A 19577-nucleotide genomic window follows, 5' to 3' on the forward strand; every position below is an offset into this window, starting at 1 on the left:
TATCCATAGTTCCAACCAAGACAAACTAATTAACTACCGGTCACTAAATAAGTGGACGTAACCATGGATACCCAAGCTGTAATGCCCTGCACATGAGGTAAGAGACTTGGCTAGGTCAGGAGAACTATACAACATTTCTAATTGGAAGTATCTGCTAATATTATTACACCAAATACATATTGGGATAGGATCTTGGAGATGAGAATACCCCTTTAGGCCATGTGCGCACTAGAAAGTGACTTTTTCTTAAGGAAAATCCAGACCCTCTTAAAGAATGCCGTACCCGCAGTAAAAAAAACGCACCAAAACCGCAACGAAATCCGCATACGATTTTACTGCGGTTTGTCGTGGATTTACCCCGGATTTTCCGCAGGTTGGTCCCTGCGGATTTTTACCATTATCTATGGCAAAAAACGCAGGTACCTGCGGAAAAGACGTGACATGCTCATTAATTCCGCAGGGAAAAATCCGCGGGTATAAAAAAAAAGTGTGCGCACAGCATTTTTTTTTTTTAAAGCCCATAGGATTTGCTGGGGAATGACTGAAGCAATGTTAGACACATTTTCTGCAGCAAATCTGCAGCAAAATCTGCGGTAAATCCGCAGCGTGCGCACATAGCCTAAGGGCTCATGCACAGGTTGCGTAATAGCATGCAGTTACGCTGCGTATTGCACTGCAGTGTAAATGCATGCGTCCTGTGTCCCCTGCACAATCTATGAAGATTGTGCATGATACGTGCGCACAATGCTTTTGTGAACGCAGCAATTTGGGTGCTAAAATTGACCCAAATATGTGCGTTCATAAAAGCAGCATGTCAATTATTTGTGTGTTCTGGATGCAGCTCCCACTCTGTCTATGGTGGGGCAGCAGCCATAGCACATGAAATGGGCTTTTTTTTAACAAAGATACTGTATCCATTATGCAGTGTTTCTGCAGCGATTTGAAGCACACGTGCTGTCAAATCGCTGCAGAATATTCAGCAGTTAGTGCGCATGAGCCCTTAAGCTTCAGAATCTGCAGAAAAGAAGCAACAATTAGAACTTGATTGCCCAATTCAGACAATGGATTTCCTTGTACATGTTCTGTGATTTTCATGGATAGAATACACATAAAAATGGATAGCGCTTATTAACATGTTCCATGTTTTTGAGGTCTGTGTAACAGCAAAAAAAAAAAAAGAAGACATGTCTATTTATGATACAAGTCATGGCTCAAAATTACCCAAACAAGTCCATGATAATCACTAACTGCACACATCATCGTCAGTATGCCATCCGAATGCGGTCAGTTTTTAACTTTGTATTGGGTATGAAAAGCTTTACAATGGTTTGTCTTTTTTGCACCTGTAAAAACTAAAGACGCACTGTTGTCTGTTTTTCCCCACTGTAATAGAAGAAGCTCGGAATTATTTTTTTTTTTCTGCATTTGAGAAAATCACAGATGAAACACTGATGGCAGACTAAAAATAAATCCGATAAAAATCAGATCCAAAACATTGATGAAAACAGGAGTTTTGCACTCAATTTTTTTTCTGATGTGTGAATGAGGCCTAAAGATGCGATTGTTATAGGGGCCAAATTCCGACAAGACTATAGGCCCAATACATCAAGGTGATTTCACAAGAATTCAAGAGTAAATAATGCAAAATGTTTACACAACTCAAAAGTTGCACAAAAACTTAGCGACTTTTGCCAAAGTAAGCGAAGCTGGAGGAGGACGAGACAGGGCAAAGCCCACCCTGCAGTCAGGAATTTATTTAAAGAGTATTGCGCTTTTGTTGCCATTTTCTGAGACCTGTTGTGTTCTCATTTTTCGGGATCTGGGGCTCAGTGACTGCCTATTCTTTGCGTCTTGAGCTGACTTTTTAATTATATCATTTTCTGGGTAGATTAGATGTTTTGATCATTTGTTATTGCATTTTAATGCAATGTTCCTGCAAAGAAAAAAAAAAAAAAACAAAACTTAATTCTGGAGTTTCGATTCTTTTCGCTACGCACTTTACCGATCAAATTAATTGATTTTGTATTTTGATAAATCAGATATTTCTGAACGCGGCGATATCAAATTTGTATGTTTTTGTTTTTTATTTTCTATGGAGCAAAAGGGGGGTGATTTGAACTTTTTAGGTTTGGTGGGTTTTTTTTCCTTCATATTTTTAAAAACTTTATTTTTTTTTTTATTGATTTTCTTAGTCCCCTCAGAGGACTTGAAGCCTGCACTATCCGATCGGTTCTGCTGTTCAGGCTGGTGTTTCAGCACAACTCTGTGCAGCAATGCAGATGATCTATGAATGGCGGTGCTCTGCCGGCATTCGCACATAGTGAGTCATGACAATGGCAGGGGTCATCATCTGATATTCAGCTGTCATGACAATGCATAGGCGCCAGGGAATTGCACGATCCCTGCTGGCACGTGTTAGCGCGATATAACTAGTTTCAGAAAATAAGGTTGGGAATTTGGTCACGAATGATGGTATTCTCAATGCTGAGAAATTCAGGTAGACACTTATCCATCATACAATACGATCAGGGAGGTGTCTGCTTGTCTCCAAATTTATTCTGTGCCAGCACAACCACCCCAAATATGCAGCCAATGTCATTAAAGGGACTGTCATCACAGAGTGACTGGTCAATAAAAGCACAAGCACTCTATGCATCACGGTGGAAGCCAGTAATTTAAAAACACCTTTCCACCTACTTGTTCCCCTTCTATCTCATCCACTCCCTCCCTTCCTTGACAGCTCTAGATTCGTAGAGACAGCGAAGGGAGGAAAGGGAGAGGGGAAAACAAGCAGGTGGGAGGGTGCACTTAAATATTTTGCCAAGTCATCTTACAGAAGCACCTGTACTTGGTTTGAGCAGTCATTCTGTGCTGACAGAGTCCCTTTAAGAATCATCTTCAGCTTAAAGAATATGAAGTTCTGACAAATATGATATTGCCTCACAGACCCCTGATCACATCGTGTCTGTTGGATTTGCACAGACTACATCCACAGAAGATCTGTGGTTAGTTCTCAAAGATGTTTGGAACAACCTCTCTGCCAAATTTCTTCAAACACTGTGTGCCAGAGTACCAAGAATTCATGCGGTTTTGAAGGCATAAGGATGGTCAGATCAAATATTGATTTGATTTCAATTGCTTTTGTTCATTCACTTTGCATTTTGTTATCTGCTAAAAAAATAATACTTTTATTTTTGAAAACATGCTTACGTTCTGTAAGTTTTGTGTGTGAAAAAATGCTGCACAGTACTGTATATATTCTAAGTGCCATGCATGTTCAGATGTCACACCAAACTGGCTCTTTGGAGTCCCAGCACCGAGAACCTCCGCAAACAACAAGTTATAGTGCCTTGCGAAAGTATTTGGCTCCCTTGAATTTTTCAACCTTTTCCCACATTTCAGGCTTCAAACCTAAAGATAAAAATGTTAATGTTATGGTGAAGAATCAACAACACGTGGGACACAATTGTGAAGTAGAACAAAATGTATTGCTTATTTTAAACTTTTTTAAAAATAAATAACTGAAAATTGGGCCATGCAATATTATTCGTCCCCTTTAAGTTAATACTTTGTAGCGCCACCTTTTGCTGCGATTACAGCTGCAAGTCGCTTGGGGTATGTCTCTATCAGTTTTGCACATCGAGAGACTGAAATTCTTGCCAATTCTTCCTTTGCAAACAGTCCGAGCTGAGTGAGGTTGGATGGAGAGCGTTTGTGAACAGCAGTTTTCAGCTCTTTCCACAACTTCTCGATAGGATTCAGGTCTGGACTTTGACTTGGCCATTCTAATACCTGGATACATTTATTTGTGATCAATTCCATTGTAGATTTTGCTTTATGTTTGGGATCATTGTCTTGTTGAAAGACAAATCTCCGTCCCAGTCTCAGGTCTTTTGCAGACTCCAACAGGTTTTCTTCAAGAATGGTCCAGTATTTGGCTCCATCCATCTTCCCATCAATTTTAACCATCCTGTCCCTGCTGCAGAAAATCAGGCCCAAACCATGATGCTGCCACCACCATGTTTGACAGTGGGGATGGTGTGTTCAGGGTGATGAGCGGTGTTTCTTTTATGCCAAACATATCGTTTGGCATTGTGCCCAAATAGTTTGATTTTGGTTTCATCTGACCAAAGCACCTTCTTCCACATGTTTGGTGTGTCTCCCAGGTGGCTTGTGGCAAACTGTAAACGACACTTTTTATGGATATCTTTGAGAAATGGCTTTCTCCTTGCCACTCTTCTATAAAAGGCCAGATTTGTGCAGTGTACGAATGATAGTTGTCCTATGGACAGACTCTCCCTCCTCAGCTGTAGATCTCTGCAGTTCATACAGACTGATCATGGGCCTCTTAGCTGCATCCCTGATCAGTCTTCTTGTTTGAGATGAAAGTTTGGATGGCCGGCCTGGTCTTGGTAGATTTGCAGTGGTATGATACTCCTTCCATTTCAATATGATCACTTGCACAGTGCTCCTTGGGATGGTTAAAGTTTTGGAAATCTTTTGATAACCAAATCCAGCTTTAAAACGTCTCCAGAACAGTATCACGGACCTGCCTGTTGTGTTCCTTGGTCTTCATGATGCTATCTGCGCTTTAAACAGAACACAGACTATCACAGAGCAGATGCATTTATACGGAGGCTTGATTACACACCGGTGGATTATATTTATCATCATCAGTCATTTAGGACAACATTGGATCATTCAGAGATCATCAATGAACTTCTGGAGCGAGTTTGCTGCACTGAAAGTAAAGGGGATGAATAATATTGCACGCCCCACTTTTCAGTTATTTATTTATTTTTACAAAAGTTTAAAATAAGCAATACATTTCGTTCAACTTCACAATTGTGTCCCACTTTTTGTTGATTTTTCACCATAACATTAAAATTTTCTTTATGTTTGAAGCCTGAAATGTGGGAAAAGGTTGAAAAATTCAAGGGGGCCGAATACTTTGGCAAGGCACTGTATTTTCTAGATGGAGGATAACTTGCTTAGAATATATTCAGACTGTTAAAAAGGTTATTCCAGTCTTCTACACATATAGCTTGTAGTGTAGGATTGCAGGTGAACGGCCAACACATTCAATCATGAAACAAAATGAAATATTTTTGGAACTTGTAGATCTGCAATCATAGTAAAAAGGTTATCAGAAAGAAATAATGGCACTTTAATAATATGTGCTCTAACCACCATCTTGGGAGAAACAACACATGTATTTCTGTAAAATAGTGTATTCCTTTGAAGAAAAACAAGAAATGGAAAACTGTGCACAATTCCACAGATAAGTTGATAATTTAAGAAATAAAACTTTAAATACTGAAAATGCACAAAATAGGAAAAGCAGAGATAAAGCAAAGTATGCATTCTGAACACAGGCTCGGGAGCAGGAGTATATCAGTACATTAATACTTTCAAGCCATATTTAGGGTTTTTTTTTCCTCTTTTTTCACTAAAACAATGTGCAAAATAAAATTAAGACACAAAATAAGTCAGCAGCTTTAACCTTACAACAGAGACCGACATTATCAGCAATGTCAGCCCAAACAAGCTCAGTAACGAAGAATGGAGAGAAATGGCAGTATACAGCCTTGTATGTGTCCGGGTGTGCGGATGGGTCAGGCTTTGATGGCTCACAGGGAATACAATGGATATAGAGATCTCACATACTCATACAAGAAAGAATCTACCAATGGCTTGTGCCAAGCATAAGAGTTTGAAGAGTGGAAATCTTAAGTTTTCCAACCCCATGAATTTCTTACAAACCGATTACAAATGGACAAAATAACAGAAGGGGGTGTACCTTCCCCCCCATACACATTAGATAGTAGTCGGTGAACATTCGGCTGACATTTAACGCCTGAACCCCCCCATACACAGCTGAACATTTCTATGTTCTCTATTAGAGACGGCACCAGACATCTCTAGAATTGGCTTATCTCCTCTAAAACAAAAGGGTCTTCAATCAGGAATTAAAGAGCCAGATCTTCCAATTGGCAGTTTTGGCGGACTTTAGTCTAATCAGTATGGGGGCCTCGATACCCACCTAAATCACTATCTTTACCTTACTCAGTTGGTCACATCAACACACATTACTGGAAGCCGGTAAGTAAAACCCAGTAGTAGACACCCAAGCATCAGCATGGGAACGCCTCAGGATTGGTAAAGTGGTGACTACTACGGCTTTAATACTAAGTGGTTTGTAAGACTTTTTCAGGGGTTGGTAAAATCCTTTTAGTCAAAATCAATCATATTGTTATTTTCATTAGTCAGTTCTACTTAATATAATAAGCTACACTAATCACTTATTCTTCAAAAGTACAGTATGGTTTCTCCTGATCCTTTTCAAAAACAGTGTAAAATGTAATTGCAGGCTTTAGAAAACTTTTGACATGTAAGACCACCAGCTGATCACTAACTGTAAACGAACCCGCTGGACTCCGCGTAGCACCGCTGGACTCCGAGCAGCGTCCATAACATCTCTCTTCAGTTTCAAATGAGAGTGGAACGTTTAAGAGACCCCCCTTTTATTTTATAGGTGGGGCACAACCTCTGAGGTGTGTATGACATGTCAAATGCTTTCGGATGATGAACTTGCGCTTTAAGTCAGTGCATAGGTGTCCTCATAATTACATGAGCTGATCACATAGCAAAGTATTACAGTGCTTGGGTATGAATTTATCACTTTACTCTGCAAAGATGATCATTTCCCACCACCAATCAAAACATATAAAATTATAGTAACATGTTAAATTAGGATTTCTGAAACTTATATGCAAATTAAGTAAAAATAATTCCAAGAACGAGGTCTGGTTGCTCTTGAAGGACAGTCCCTTACAAACATAAGGCCTCACTAGTTACCCATTATAGGTTTCCCAATGTTTGTATCACCACGGTGGTCTTCTATATTGCGATCTGTTCTCCCTTTTTAATAAAAACGGGGACTTTTGAATCACTGAAATGTGAATAGGTCCATTGTGGCCCAACAACATGTAAATCTGAACCAACCCTATATAGTTTTAAATATATAAAGGAGCAATGGCTCCAAAATGTGTTTTGAAGGACCCACAACCATATAAAAATATTCAGAAAGTTCCGCAGCCTCAGGAACCTCAGAATTGTTCAGCTACTGCTCCTATGAAGACATGGCGAAAACACAATTTTAATAACGTTTCCAAATACTATTTTAAAGATTAGTTAATAAAAAATATTAGTACTAAATTATTCACTTGTATACCATATACTGGCTCAAAGGAAACACAGAGCAAGGAGAAAGCACCTGCCCATAAGCAGACAAGAGACTCACAATGACAGAGTTCACATTGAAGCAGGTCATCATGATGGACGGCAGGTAAAGTCTAGCATCTGGGAAGGAGGTTGGCAAGTGTATTCATGGAGTGGAATTATGGATAGCGGGTTACATGAGGAAGCAGAAATGCCAGAAAGGTATAATTAACCCCTTGTGTGAGCTAAATGCATGGTCTAAGGAGTGTCAGGATGGGTAATCCACATTCATATCAAGTAAATATACATTTCCTATCTGCATTACTATTCATGTGCATCAGATTTACTTTTCAATATGGCTAAATTTCAGACATGTAACAGCTTAAAGCAAATCTTTCTGCGGTTGTGTGGGATCTGCCAGTGAACCTACATCAGTTACATTTGCCCTTAAAATGGAAAATCCCACCACCGTAAAGTCCAACATTTGGTTCCAATACATTACAGCGTCCAGAGGCAGCAACAGCAGATGGAAAATGGTTACAATAGTAAGGCCACCATGCTTCTTCCAGTTAATAAAATCTGTAATAAACAGATTGCATCCTAGCCTTGACCAGTGACTACTCAACGGGGGGCAGAATAAAATTGGTTTGGAAAAGGACAATAGCCTTTAGCCAAAATGGAGCCAAATAAAAAGCGGAAAATTCAGATTTTGATATTAGCCTTTTTGTTCCTGTGTGCGTTGCAAAAAGTAAGAAAAAGCTCCCCAATGTAGTCTTCCACTCCAGAAATCCATATCGGCAACTGTCTCATATCGGGCGCTTTCAGCAAACAGCAGGTTTATTTTTCCCCAGAGGCCTTTTGCGACACCTGCTGTTGGCAAGATGCCATTCAATCAGGTGTGCCACAGTCCATCTCTTCCTCTCATCCGCGTGCTTCAGTTCATCAAAGTAACACGCAACGAAAGAAACTGCTTTTCTTCGCTGATTTTTCTGTAATCTTTACCGGACCTCCACCTCCTGGAGAGCTGCTTTCATTCTGGGAAAAAAAGTAGAAAAGGCAAAGTGTGACATTAATGAATGTACGCTCATACCGTACCATAGAACATAGACCATGGATACAAGCCTTGATCATAAGGTCACATTCATTTATACCCAGATATCCAGCTACACAGCAGATTAGTGACCCGAATAGTTAAAGGGGGTTGTTCACTACTCACTATTAGTGGCCACATCGAGGTAAATCTCATAGGGAAGGCTTTTCTCAAATAGCTTGAGTAGCACATTCTGCCTCTGAGCAGCGCTATTATGGCCCGCTCATCCCCATCAAGTGAGCCCCATTCTGAGATTCGGTGATGTCACGTCAACTTATAGTTGACCAGACATTATCGAGGCGGGATCCAGTCTCCTTGAGTGACTGGGCTGTGTGCGGAGTTTCACAGCCCGTCACAGCCCAGTATCTTGCACGCTCTCTTTCGCTGCAGAGCACCGCAAGCGGGAGCAATGCTGGGCTGTGAAGAGCGGTGAAACTCTGCCTACAGCCCAGTCACTCAGGAAGAATGGGGGCCACCTCGGTGATGTTAGGTCAACTGGAAGTTCACGTGACATGACTGGCTCTCAGAGGTCACAGAGCCCGGGACTCACTTGATGGGGATAAGCGGACGCCAATAGCGCCGCTCACCGGCAGAATGTGCTACACAAGGTATTTGAGAAAATCCTTCCCTATGAGATTTACAGTGATGTGGCCATTAATGGTGAGTAGTGAACAAACCCTTAATAGGAAATGTCCAGCTAGAGTTTAAGAGCTGCAGATGTGTTTAAAAGTAAATTAAACGGATTTTATGAATAAACTTTAATTTTGCAGTTCAAATATAGAGAGAAAAGGGTTAATAAACTGCGCTGCTGTAGAAAGGAGGATTTATGTAGAAGGAATGATTTTATTTGGCTATGCGTTTCAAAGTCTTATGGGTTCTTCCTCAGGACAAATCATATACAAACATCAGATATAAAACCGGGGGTATATCAAATATATTTTTGGATAAGACCCTATTTGTGCTTACTGTCTCTTCCAGCACTTTTAACCGTTAAACTTTAATTTTCAAAGATCTACAGAAAACCTGACAAAACTCCCTATGTCGATGTAAAGGGGACTGGCTGACTGGTTTATTTCAATGACCAGCCAAGACCCTTAATCCCTCATGGCTATTGCAGATAATAGGGCCGGCATAGTGTTTGATCAGAACTAGACAGGCAGCCCCTTCATACACATCCTTTTTGTATTTTGTATGGGAAAATCCCTTCTCACATGGAATCAATGGTGCTCTAAAAAAAAAAAAAAAAAAAAAAAAAAAAAAACTGCAAAAACAAAACACCAAACATCGCTACACCAAACATTCCGAAACACCAAACATTCCAAAACACCAAACATAAAAAAGCAAAAAAAAAAAAAACAAAAACAAAAAACACCACAACAGCAAGAAACAAACAATAACACAAAAAAAAACAATGAACAAAAAAAAACAAAAAAAACCAAACAAACCAAACAACAAAAACACCACCACTGAGACAGGGAGCGGGAAGAAGGCCTTTCCCATCTCAAGGCAAAATCTTAAAAGTTATGTTGCTGGACCGCTGCTAATGTCAGTGGGGATTTGATAATGAACATATTACCGTAGTGTTAAGGCTCATTCAGACATCCGTACACACAGATATATAAGTGCTGTCATGCTCCGGTTGGGAAACCCAAGACCAGTGTGTGCATTGCGGTCTCAGATTGTAACAATGTGAACGAACGTCTGAATTAGCCCCTATTTCTTCAATTTTAAAACATCAGCAAAAGTTTTTATCTGCCTCGACAACAGCTTTAAACCCCCAATCTGGCTTTTTTTTTTTTAAATTATTTATTTCAATTTTACCGCTGGAGTTCCCTGCACTTAATCTTATATAATTATACCAGGACCGATGCTAATGTCAGCAAGGATTTGATAAGGATCATATTACCGTAGTTATTAGGGCTCATTCAGATATAGGTTATAGGTTGAATTCGATGACCTAACATGTTCATCCAGAGAAAGGCAAAAGCACATAGAAATATATTTCATATATTTCTATGTACTTTTGCCTTTCTCGGGATCAACAGGTTAGGTTAGAGGTTGAATTCGATGGACTAGGTCTACTTTCAACTTTAAAAACTATGAAACCACGACTCCTGTTATAATGGAGCCCATAATGCCATTGCAGTTGTTGCAATCAATTTTAAACATCATTATGTCCAGCCCTGTATTTTTCTTATTAATTTGTTTTGTTTTCTTTAAACAGAAAAAAAAAATAATTCTAGGCTCATCTTTGGAGAGAACCGAAAAAAAGAGAATTTTGTTACTTACCGTAAATTCTTTTTCTTATAGTTCCGACATGGGAGACCCAGACCATGGGTGTATAGCTTCTGCCTCCGGAGGACACACAAAGTACTACACTCAAACGTGTAGCTCCTCCCTCCTAGCATATACACCCCCTGGTAGCCAGTCCTAGCCAGTTTAGTGCAAAAGCTGAAGGAGGACATCCACCCACAAGTAGAGACAGAGCAAAACCCGGAACAACCGGAACCTCTGTCTACAACAACAGCCGGTGATAACACACGGAACAAGAAACCTGCCAACAGGCAACACGGAGGGTGCTGGGTCTCCCATGTCGGAACTATAAGAAAAAGAATTTACGGTAAGTAACAAAATTCTCTTTTTCTTCATCGTTCCTTATGGGAGACCCAGACCATGGGACGTTCAAAGGCAGTCCATGGGTGGGAATAAACAGAAAAACTGAGAAGTAGGCGAAACCTAACTTCACAAATGGGCGACAGCCGCCTGAAGGATGCGTCTGCCCAAGCTCGCATCTGCCGAAGCATGAGCATGCACTTGGTAGTGCTTCGAAAAGGTATGCAGACTAGTCCAAGTGGCAGTCTGACAGACCTGCTGAGCCGTAGCCTGGGCCTGAAAGCCTAAGAGGCACCGACAGCTCTGGTCAAGTGTGCCTTGATCCCCGACGGGAGAGGCACTTGAGTACACTGGTAGGTATAGGAAATGGCCGACCTAAACCAACGAGCCAGGGTCGGCTTAAATGCCGAGAGGCCCTTACGCTGACCAGTGGTCAGCACAAAAGAGAGGTGCACCGCCTAAGAACGGCGGTGCGAGACACATAGATCCGGAGCGCCCGCACCAGATCCAGAGTATGCAACGCCTTTTCAAAGCGATGAACAGGAGCCGGACAAAAGGAAGGCAGGGAAAGAAGGGAATTTTGTTACTTACCGTAAATTCCTTTTCTTCTAGCTCTTATTGGGAGACCCAGACGATTGGGTGTATAGCACTGCCTCCGGAGGCCACACAAAGCAATTACACTAAAAAGTGTAAGGCCCCTCCCCTTCTGGCTATACACCCCCAGTGGGATCACTGGCTCACCAGTTTTAGTGCAAAAGCAAGAAGGAGGAAAGCCAATAACTGGTTTAAACAAATTCACTCCGAGTAACATCGGAGAACTGAAAACCGTTCAACATGAACAACATGTGTACCCGCAAACAAACCAAAAATCCCGAAGGACAACAGGGCGGGTGCTGGGTCTCCCAATAAGAGCTAGAAGAAAAGGAATTTACGGTAAGTAACAAAATTCCCTTCTTCTTCGGCGCTCTATTGGGAGATCCAGACGATTGGGACGTCCAAAAGCTGTCCCTGGGTGGGTAAAGAAATACCTCATGTTAGAGCTGCAAAGACAGCCCTCCCCTACGGGGAGGCAACTGCCGCCTGCAGGACTCTTCTACCTAGGCTGGCGTCCGCCGAAGCATAGGTATGCACCTGATAATGTTTGGTGAAAGTGTGCAGACTCGACCAGGTAGCTGCCTGGCACACCTGTTGAGCCGTAGCCTGGTGTCGCAATGCCCAGGACGCACCCACGGCTCTGGTAGAATGGGCCTTCAGCCCTGATGGAACCGGAAGCCCCGCAGAACGGTAGGCTTCAAGAATTGGTTCTTTGATCCATCGAGCCAGGGTGGCCTTAGAAGCCTGCGACCCTTTGCGCTTACCAGCGATAAGGACAAAGAGTGCATCCGAACGGCGCAGGGGCGCCGTGCGGGAAATGTAGATTCTGAGTGCTCTCACCAGATCTAACAAATGTAAATCCTTCTCATACCGATGAACTGCATGAGGACAAAACGAAGGCAAAGAGATATCCTGATTAAGATGAAAAGAGGATACCACCTTCGGGAGAAACTCCTGAATGGGGCGCAGCACTACCTTGTCCTGGTGGAAGACCAGGAAGGGAGCCTTGGAAGACAGCGCTGCTAGCTCAGACACTCTCCGAAGAGATGTGATCGCTACCAGAAAAGCCACTTTCTGTGATAGTCTAGAAAGTGAAACCTCCTTCAGAGGCTCGAAGGGCGGCTTCTGGAGGGCAACTAGTACCCTGTTCAGATCCCATGGATCTAACGGCCGCTTGTATGGGGGAACGATATGGCAAACCCCCTGTAGGAACGTGCGCACCTTAGAAAGTCGTGCTAGACGCTTCTGAAAAAAGACGGATAGCGCCGAGACTTGTCCTTTAAGGGAGCCGAGCGACAAACCTTTTTCTAACCCAGATTGCAGGAAAGAAAGAAGGGTAGGTAATGCAAATGGCCAGGGAGACACTCCCTGAGCAGAGCACCAGGATAAGAATATCCTCCACGTTCTGTGGTAGATCTTAGCAGACGTGGGCTTCCTAGCCTGTCTCATGGTGGCAACGACCCCTTGGGATAAGCCTGAAGACGCTAGGATCCAGGACTCAATGGCCACGCAGTCAGGTTGAGGGCCGCAGAATTCCGATGGAAAAACGGCCCTTGGGACAGTAAGTCTGGTCGGTCTGGTAGTGCCCACGGTTGGCCGACCGTGAGATGCCACAGATCCGGATACCACGCCCTCCTCGGCCAGTCTGGAGCGACGAGTATGACGCGGCTGCAGTCGGATCTGATCTTGCGTAGCACTCTGGGCAAGAGTGCCAGAGGTGGAAACACATAAGGGAGCCGGAACTGCGACCAATCTTGCACTAGGGCGTCTGCTGCTAGAGCTCTGTGATCGCGAGACCGTGCCATGAAGGTTGGGACCTTGTTGTTGTGCCGGGACGCCATTAGGTCGACGTCCGGCCTTCCCCATCGGCGACAGATTTCCTGAAACACGTCCGGGTGAAGGGACCATTCCCCTGCGTCCATGCCCTGGCGACTGAGGAAGTCTGCTTCCCAGTTTTCTACGCCGGGGATGTGAACTGCGGATATGGTGGAGGCCGTGGCTTCCACCCACATCATAATGCGCCGGACTTCCTGGAAGGCTTGCCGACTGCGAGTCCCCCCTTGGTGATTGATGTATGCCACCGCTGTGGAGTTGTCCGATTGAATTCGGATCTGCTTCCCTTCCAGCCACTGCTGGAAGGCTAGTAGGGCAAGAAACACTGCTCTGATTTCCAGAACATTGATCTGAAGGATGGACTCCTGCTGAGTCCACGTACCCTGAGCCCTGTGGTGGAGAAACACTGCTCCCCACCCTGACAGACTCGCGTCTGTCGTGACCACCGCCCAGGACGGTGGTAGGAAGGATCTTCCCTGTGATAATGAGGTGGAAAGGAGCCACCACTGCAGAGAGTCCTTGGCCGTCTGGGAAAGGGAGACTTTCCTGTCCAGGGATGTCGACTTCCCGTCCCATTGGCGGAGAATGTCCCATTGAAGTGGACGCAGATGAAACTGCGCAAACGGAACCGCCTCTATTGCCGCCACCATCTTCCCGAGGAAGTGCATGAGGCGTCTTAAGGAGTGCGACTGACTTTGAAGGAGAGCCTGCACCCCCGTCTGTAGAGACCGCTGCTTGTCCAGCGGAAGCTTCACTATCGCTGAGAGAGTATGAAACTCCATGCCAAGATACGTTAGTGATTGGGTCGGTGACAGATTTGACTTTGGGAAGTTGATGATCCACCCGAACGCCTGGAGAGTCTCCAGTGCAAAATTCAGGCTGAGTTGGCATGCCTCCTGAGAGGGTGCCTTGACCAGTAGATCGTCCAAGTAAGGGATCACAGAGTGTCCGTGAGAGTGCAAGACTGCTACCACTGCTGCCATGATCTTGGTGAACACCCGAGGGGCTGTCGCCAGACCAAATGGCAGAGCCACGAACTGAAGATGGTCGTCTCCTATCACGAAGCGCAGAAAGCGTTGGTGCTCCGTAGCAATCGGCACGTGGAGATAAGCATCTTTGATGTCTATTGATGCTAGGAAATCTCCTTGGGACATTGAGGCAATGACTGAGCGGAGGGATTCCATCCGGAACCGCCTGGCGTTCACATGCTTGTTGAGCAGTTTTAGGTCCAGAACAGGACGGAAGGAGCCGTCCTTTTTTGGAACCACAAAGAGATTGGAGTAAAATCCTCGCCCCCGTTCCTGAGGGGGGACAGGGATCACGACTCCTTCTGCTCTTAGAGAGTCCACCGCCTGCAGCAGGGCATCTGCTCGGTTGGGGTGTGGGGAGGTTCTGAAGAACCGAAGTGGAGGCCGAGAACTGAACTCGATTCTGTACCCGCGAGACAAAATGTCTGTTACCCACCGGTCTTTGACCTGTGACAGCCAAATGTCGCAAAAGCGGGAGAGCCTGCCACCGACCGAGGATGCGGAGGGAGGCGGCCGAAAGTCATGAGGTAGCCGCCTTGGAAGCGGTTCCTCCATTTGCTTTCCTGGGGCGTGAATGAGCCCGCCAGGAATCTGAGCTCCCTTGTCCTTTCTGAGTCGTTTTGGACGAGGAGAATTGGGCCTTGCCCGAGCCTCGAAAGGACCGAAACCTCGACTGCCACTTTTTCTGTTGAGGTTTACTTGCCCTGGGCTGTGGCAAGGAAGAGTCCTTACCCTTGGACTGTTTTATGATTTCAGCCAATGGCTCACCAAACAGTCTGTCTCTAGATAATGGCAAGCTGGTTAAGCATTTTTTGGAACCAGCATCTGCTTTCCAGTCCTTTAACCATAAGGCTCTGCGCAAAACCACAGAATTGGCGGCCGCCATAGAGGTACGGCTCGTAGATTCTAGGACAGCATTGATAGCATAGGTCGCAAACGCAGACATTTGCGAAGTTAGGGACGCCACCTGCGGCACTGCTGGATGCATGATAGCATCCACCTGTGCTAAACCAGCTGAAATAGCTTGTAGTGCCCACACGGCCGCGAATGCTGGAGCAAACGACGCGCCGATAGCTTCATAGACAGATTTTAACCAAAGGTCCATCCGTCTGTCGTTGGCATCTTTAAGTGAAGCGCCATCCTCTACTGCGACTATGGATCTAGCCGCAAGCTTGGAAATTGGGGGATCCACCTTTGGGCACTGGGTCCAGCGTTTGGCCACTTCAGAGGGAAAAGGATAACGGGTATCCTTAGAACGTTTAGAGAAACGCTTGTCTGGATGAGCGTCGTGCTTCTGGATTGATTCTCTGAAGTCAGAGTGGTCCAAAAAAGCACTTAATTTACGCTTGGGATACAGGAAATGGAACTTCTCCTGCTGTGCAGCTGCCTCCTCTGCTGAAGGGGCTGGGGGAGAAATATCCAACAGTCTATTAATCGCCGATATAAGGTCATTAACCATGGCGTCACCATCAGGGGCATCCAGATTGAGAGGGGCCTCAGGATTAGAATCCTGATCACCGTCCTCAGTCTCATCACAGAGAGACTCTTCTCGCTGAGACCCTGAGCAGTGTGATGACGTCGAGGGTCTTTCCCAGCGAGCTCGCTTAGGCTGCCTGGGACTGTCATCTGAGTCAGAGACTTCAGCTTGTGATGCTTGAGACCCCCTTGAAGTACGGATTAGTTCCAACTGAGGGGGACCGGAGAGCATAGACACAGCAGTGTCCATGGTCTGAGGAACTGGCCTGGCCTGAAAGGTCTCCAGGATTTTTGACATAGTCTCAGACATTTTATCAGCAAACACTGCAAAGTCTGTCCCCGTCACCGGGGCAGGGTTCACAGGCGTCTCTGCCTGGGCTACCACCACAATAGGCTCTGGCTGACGAAGTGCCACTGGGACTGAACATTGCACACAATGTGAGTCATTGGAGCCTGCCGGTAGATCAGCCCCACATGCAGTACAAACAGTGTACACAGCCCGTGCCTTGGCAGCCTTGCGTTTTGCGGATGACATTTTGCTGCCTCCTCAGAGCAGTACAGGGTGTCCAGCCAAGAAGCGACCTTACAGTGCACTATATAAATATATATATATATATATATATATATATATATATATATATATATATATATATATATATATATAGTACCAAGAAAGAAGTACACTAATATATCACTGAGGCACTAGTGGGGCCAGCACTACTGTGCTGCTTACCGCCCGCTTAGGAGCGGTGTGTGGTCGCCAGAAATCCCTCTAGTCTGGGTCTCCCAGAGCCTGCTGCCTTTCCCCAGCCAGATCGCATGTGTAATGGCTGCCGGCGTCCTTGTGGAGAGGGGGGGCGGGCCCTGGGCGTACACCGACGAAGAGCGGGAAGTCTGCTTCCCCCTGTGCCTAGTGAGAGGGCTGGAGCATGTAAATAAAGCTCCAGCCCTCGGCGCTGCCAATTGAGCAGCGTCTCTCCCCTACCCTGATTGACAGGGTGGGGGCGGGAACGAAGCGGCGCTAGGCCGCAGAAGCCGGGGGCTAAAGTTAGAAGCGCCGCCGCCGTAAAAGCGCGGTCGGCGCAAAGTCCCCGGCGCACCACAAGTCGCAGCTGCGCCGCCGCTCCAGGAGCGGTCGGCGCAGTAGTTCCCAACATGTAACGTCACTCAGCAAAGCTGCAGTGACCTAACCCCAGCGTACAGCGCTACTGTCCCCGGCGCACTATAACGCTCAGCAAGCCTTGAGAGTGTCCGTGCCTGCCGGGGACACAGAGTACCTGAAAGTTGCAGGGCCTTGTCCCTGAACGGCACTCCCGCTCCAAATCCAGCAGGTTCTCTGGGTCTGTGGATGGAGCCCGGCCCCAGGGCTTGGGGGCCGGCAAGATCCCACTTCCACAGAGCCCTCCAGGGGATGTGGAAGGAAAGCAGCATGTGGGCTCCAGCCTCTGTACCAGCAATAGGTACCTCAACCTTACAAGCACCACCACGGGTGAGAAGGGAGCATGCTGGGGGCCCTATATGGGCCCTCTTTTCTTCCATCCGATAGAGCCAGCAGCTACTGCTGACTACAAACAGTGGAGCTATGCGTGGATGTCTGACCTCCTTCGCACAAAGCAGAAAACTGGTGAGCCAGTGATCCCACTGGGGGTGTATAGCCAGAAGGGGAGGGGCCTTACACTTTTTAGTGTAATTGCTTTGTGTGGCCTCCGGAGGCAGTGCTATACACCCAATCGTCTGGGTCTCCCAATAGAGCGCCGAAGAAATGCCCCGGTTAAGGTGGAAGCAGCAACCACCTTAGGGAGAAAGTCCGGAGTCGGACGGAGAACCACCTTGTCTTGATCAAAAACCAAAAAAGGGGGGACTCCGAAGAGAGTGCAGCCAAAACAGAGACTCTCTTGAGGGAAGTTATGGCCACTAGAAAGACCACTTTCTGTGAAAGACTAAACAAAGAAACCTCCCTAAGAGGCTCAAAGGGGGGTTTCCGGAAGCCGTGAGGACCGAATTAAGGTCCCAGGGCTCCAAAGGCCGCCGGTAAGGCGGAATGATGTGAGATGCGCCCTGCATGAAGGAACGCACCTGAGCCAGCCGGGCGATACGCCGCTGGCACAACACTGACAGAGCCGAGACCTGTCCCTTAAGGGAATTGAGGGATAGTCCTAGCTGCAGACCGGACTGTAGAAGGGACAGGAGGGTCGGCAAGGCCAAAAGGCCAAAGGATACTTCCGAGCTCGAGTCATAGTGGAGATGACTTCAGGAGGGATACCAGAAGTCGTCAAGATCCAGGACTCAAAAGCCACGCCGTCAATCTGAGAGCCGCAGGTTCTGGCGGAAAGACGGACCTCGTGAGAGAAGGTCTGGACAGTCCGGGAGATGCCATGGCACCTCTACGGACAGACGGAGCAGGTCAGGGTACCAAGCTTGCCTGGGTCAGTCTGGAGTAATGAGAATGACCCGACGGCCCTCCTTTCTAATCTTGCGCAGGACTCTGGGCAAGAACTAGAGGGTGAAACACGTAAGACAGACGAAGCTGGGACCAAACTTGAACCAGTGCGTCTGCCGCAAAAACCTGAGGATCGTGGAGCCACGGTTTGACGGCTGAGACAATCTGCCTCCCAGTTTTCCACGTCTGGGATGTGGGCTGCGGATATGGTGGACTAGGAGTCCTCCGTCCACTGAAGAATGCGATGAACCTCCAACATTGCCAGGCGGCTGAGTGTCCCGCCCTGGAGGTTGATGTAGGCAAACGCTGTAGCGTTGTCTGACTGGACTCGAATGTGCCTGGCCGCCAACAGATGGTGAAAGGCTTAGAGAGCTAGAAACACAGCTCTGATTTCCAGCACATTGATCCAGAGGGCTGATTCGGACAGAGTCCAAGTGCCCTGCGCTCCATGGTGGAGATATACTGCTCCCCAGCCGGATAGACTAGCATCTTGGTGAGGATCACCCGGGACGGAGCCAGGAAGGAGCGTCCCTGAGACAGAGGGGCCGAAGCCACCACTGAAACGGGCCCCTGGTCTGTGGCGAAGCCACCACTCCGTGGAAGGAGGAAGTCCGCTTGTTCCAACAGCGGAAAATATCCAGCCGCAGAGGACGCAGATGGAACTGGGCAAGGGAATCGCTTCCATTGACACCACCAACTGATCCAGCACCTGTATTAGGTGCCTGATGGAACGACGTCAACCGCCAGCGGAGGGACTGCTGTTTGACTAAGGGCAGCTTCACAAGTGCCGACAGAGTCTCGAATTGCGTCCCTGGGTATGTGAACTTCTGGGTCGAAGTCAGAGTGGACTTGGACAGAATGACAAACCACCCGAATTGGTTAGAGTGGCGAGAGTGAGCGAGGCACTCCGCTAACAGTCTGCACTGGATGAAGCCCAGACTAGAAGGCTGTCTAGGACAAAAAGATCACTGCCAACCCCTAGAGGTGCAGGACCGCAATCACAGCTGCCCCGACCTTGAGAATACTCGAGGGGCCGTGGCTAACCCAAAGGGAAAAGCCACGAATTGGACCACTCTGATTGCAAAACGTAGCCAACGCTGGTGTGAAACTGCGATTGGCACATGCAGATAGGCATCTCTGATGTCTATGGATGCTAGGGAATCTCCTTGGGTCATTGATTGATCGCAGAGACTCCATGCGAAAATGCCGCACCTGAACATGCTTGAGAAGCTTGAGATCCAGGTCGGAAGGCCCTCTTCGGGTACTAGGAATAGATTTAAGC

General features: G+C 46.3%; 1 protein-coding gene across 1 annotated transcript in view; it reads right to left on the bottom strand.

Annotated features, from left to right (window-relative positions):
• Positions 1-5215: 5215 nt before the first annotated feature.
• RAB8B (RAB8B, member RAS oncogene family) overlaps positions 5216-19577 on the bottom strand; it is a 64266-nt gene continuing 49904 nt past the window's right edge. The window contains exon 8 of the mRNA XM_075345513.1: positions 5216-8256. Coding sequence (XP_075201628.1) covers positions 8164-8256 — 93 coding nt within the window. The 3' untranslated portion in view covers positions 5216-8163. The remainder of the gene's footprint in view (positions 8257-19577) is intronic.

The sequence above is a fragment of the Anomaloglossus baeobatrachus genome, chromosome 4, assembly GCF_048569485.1.
Source record: "Anomaloglossus baeobatrachus isolate aAnoBae1 chromosome 4, aAnoBae1.hap1, whole genome shotgun sequence".
NCBI classification, from domain to species: domain Eukaryota; kingdom Metazoa; phylum Chordata; class Amphibia; order Anura; family Aromobatidae; genus Anomaloglossus; species Anomaloglossus baeobatrachus.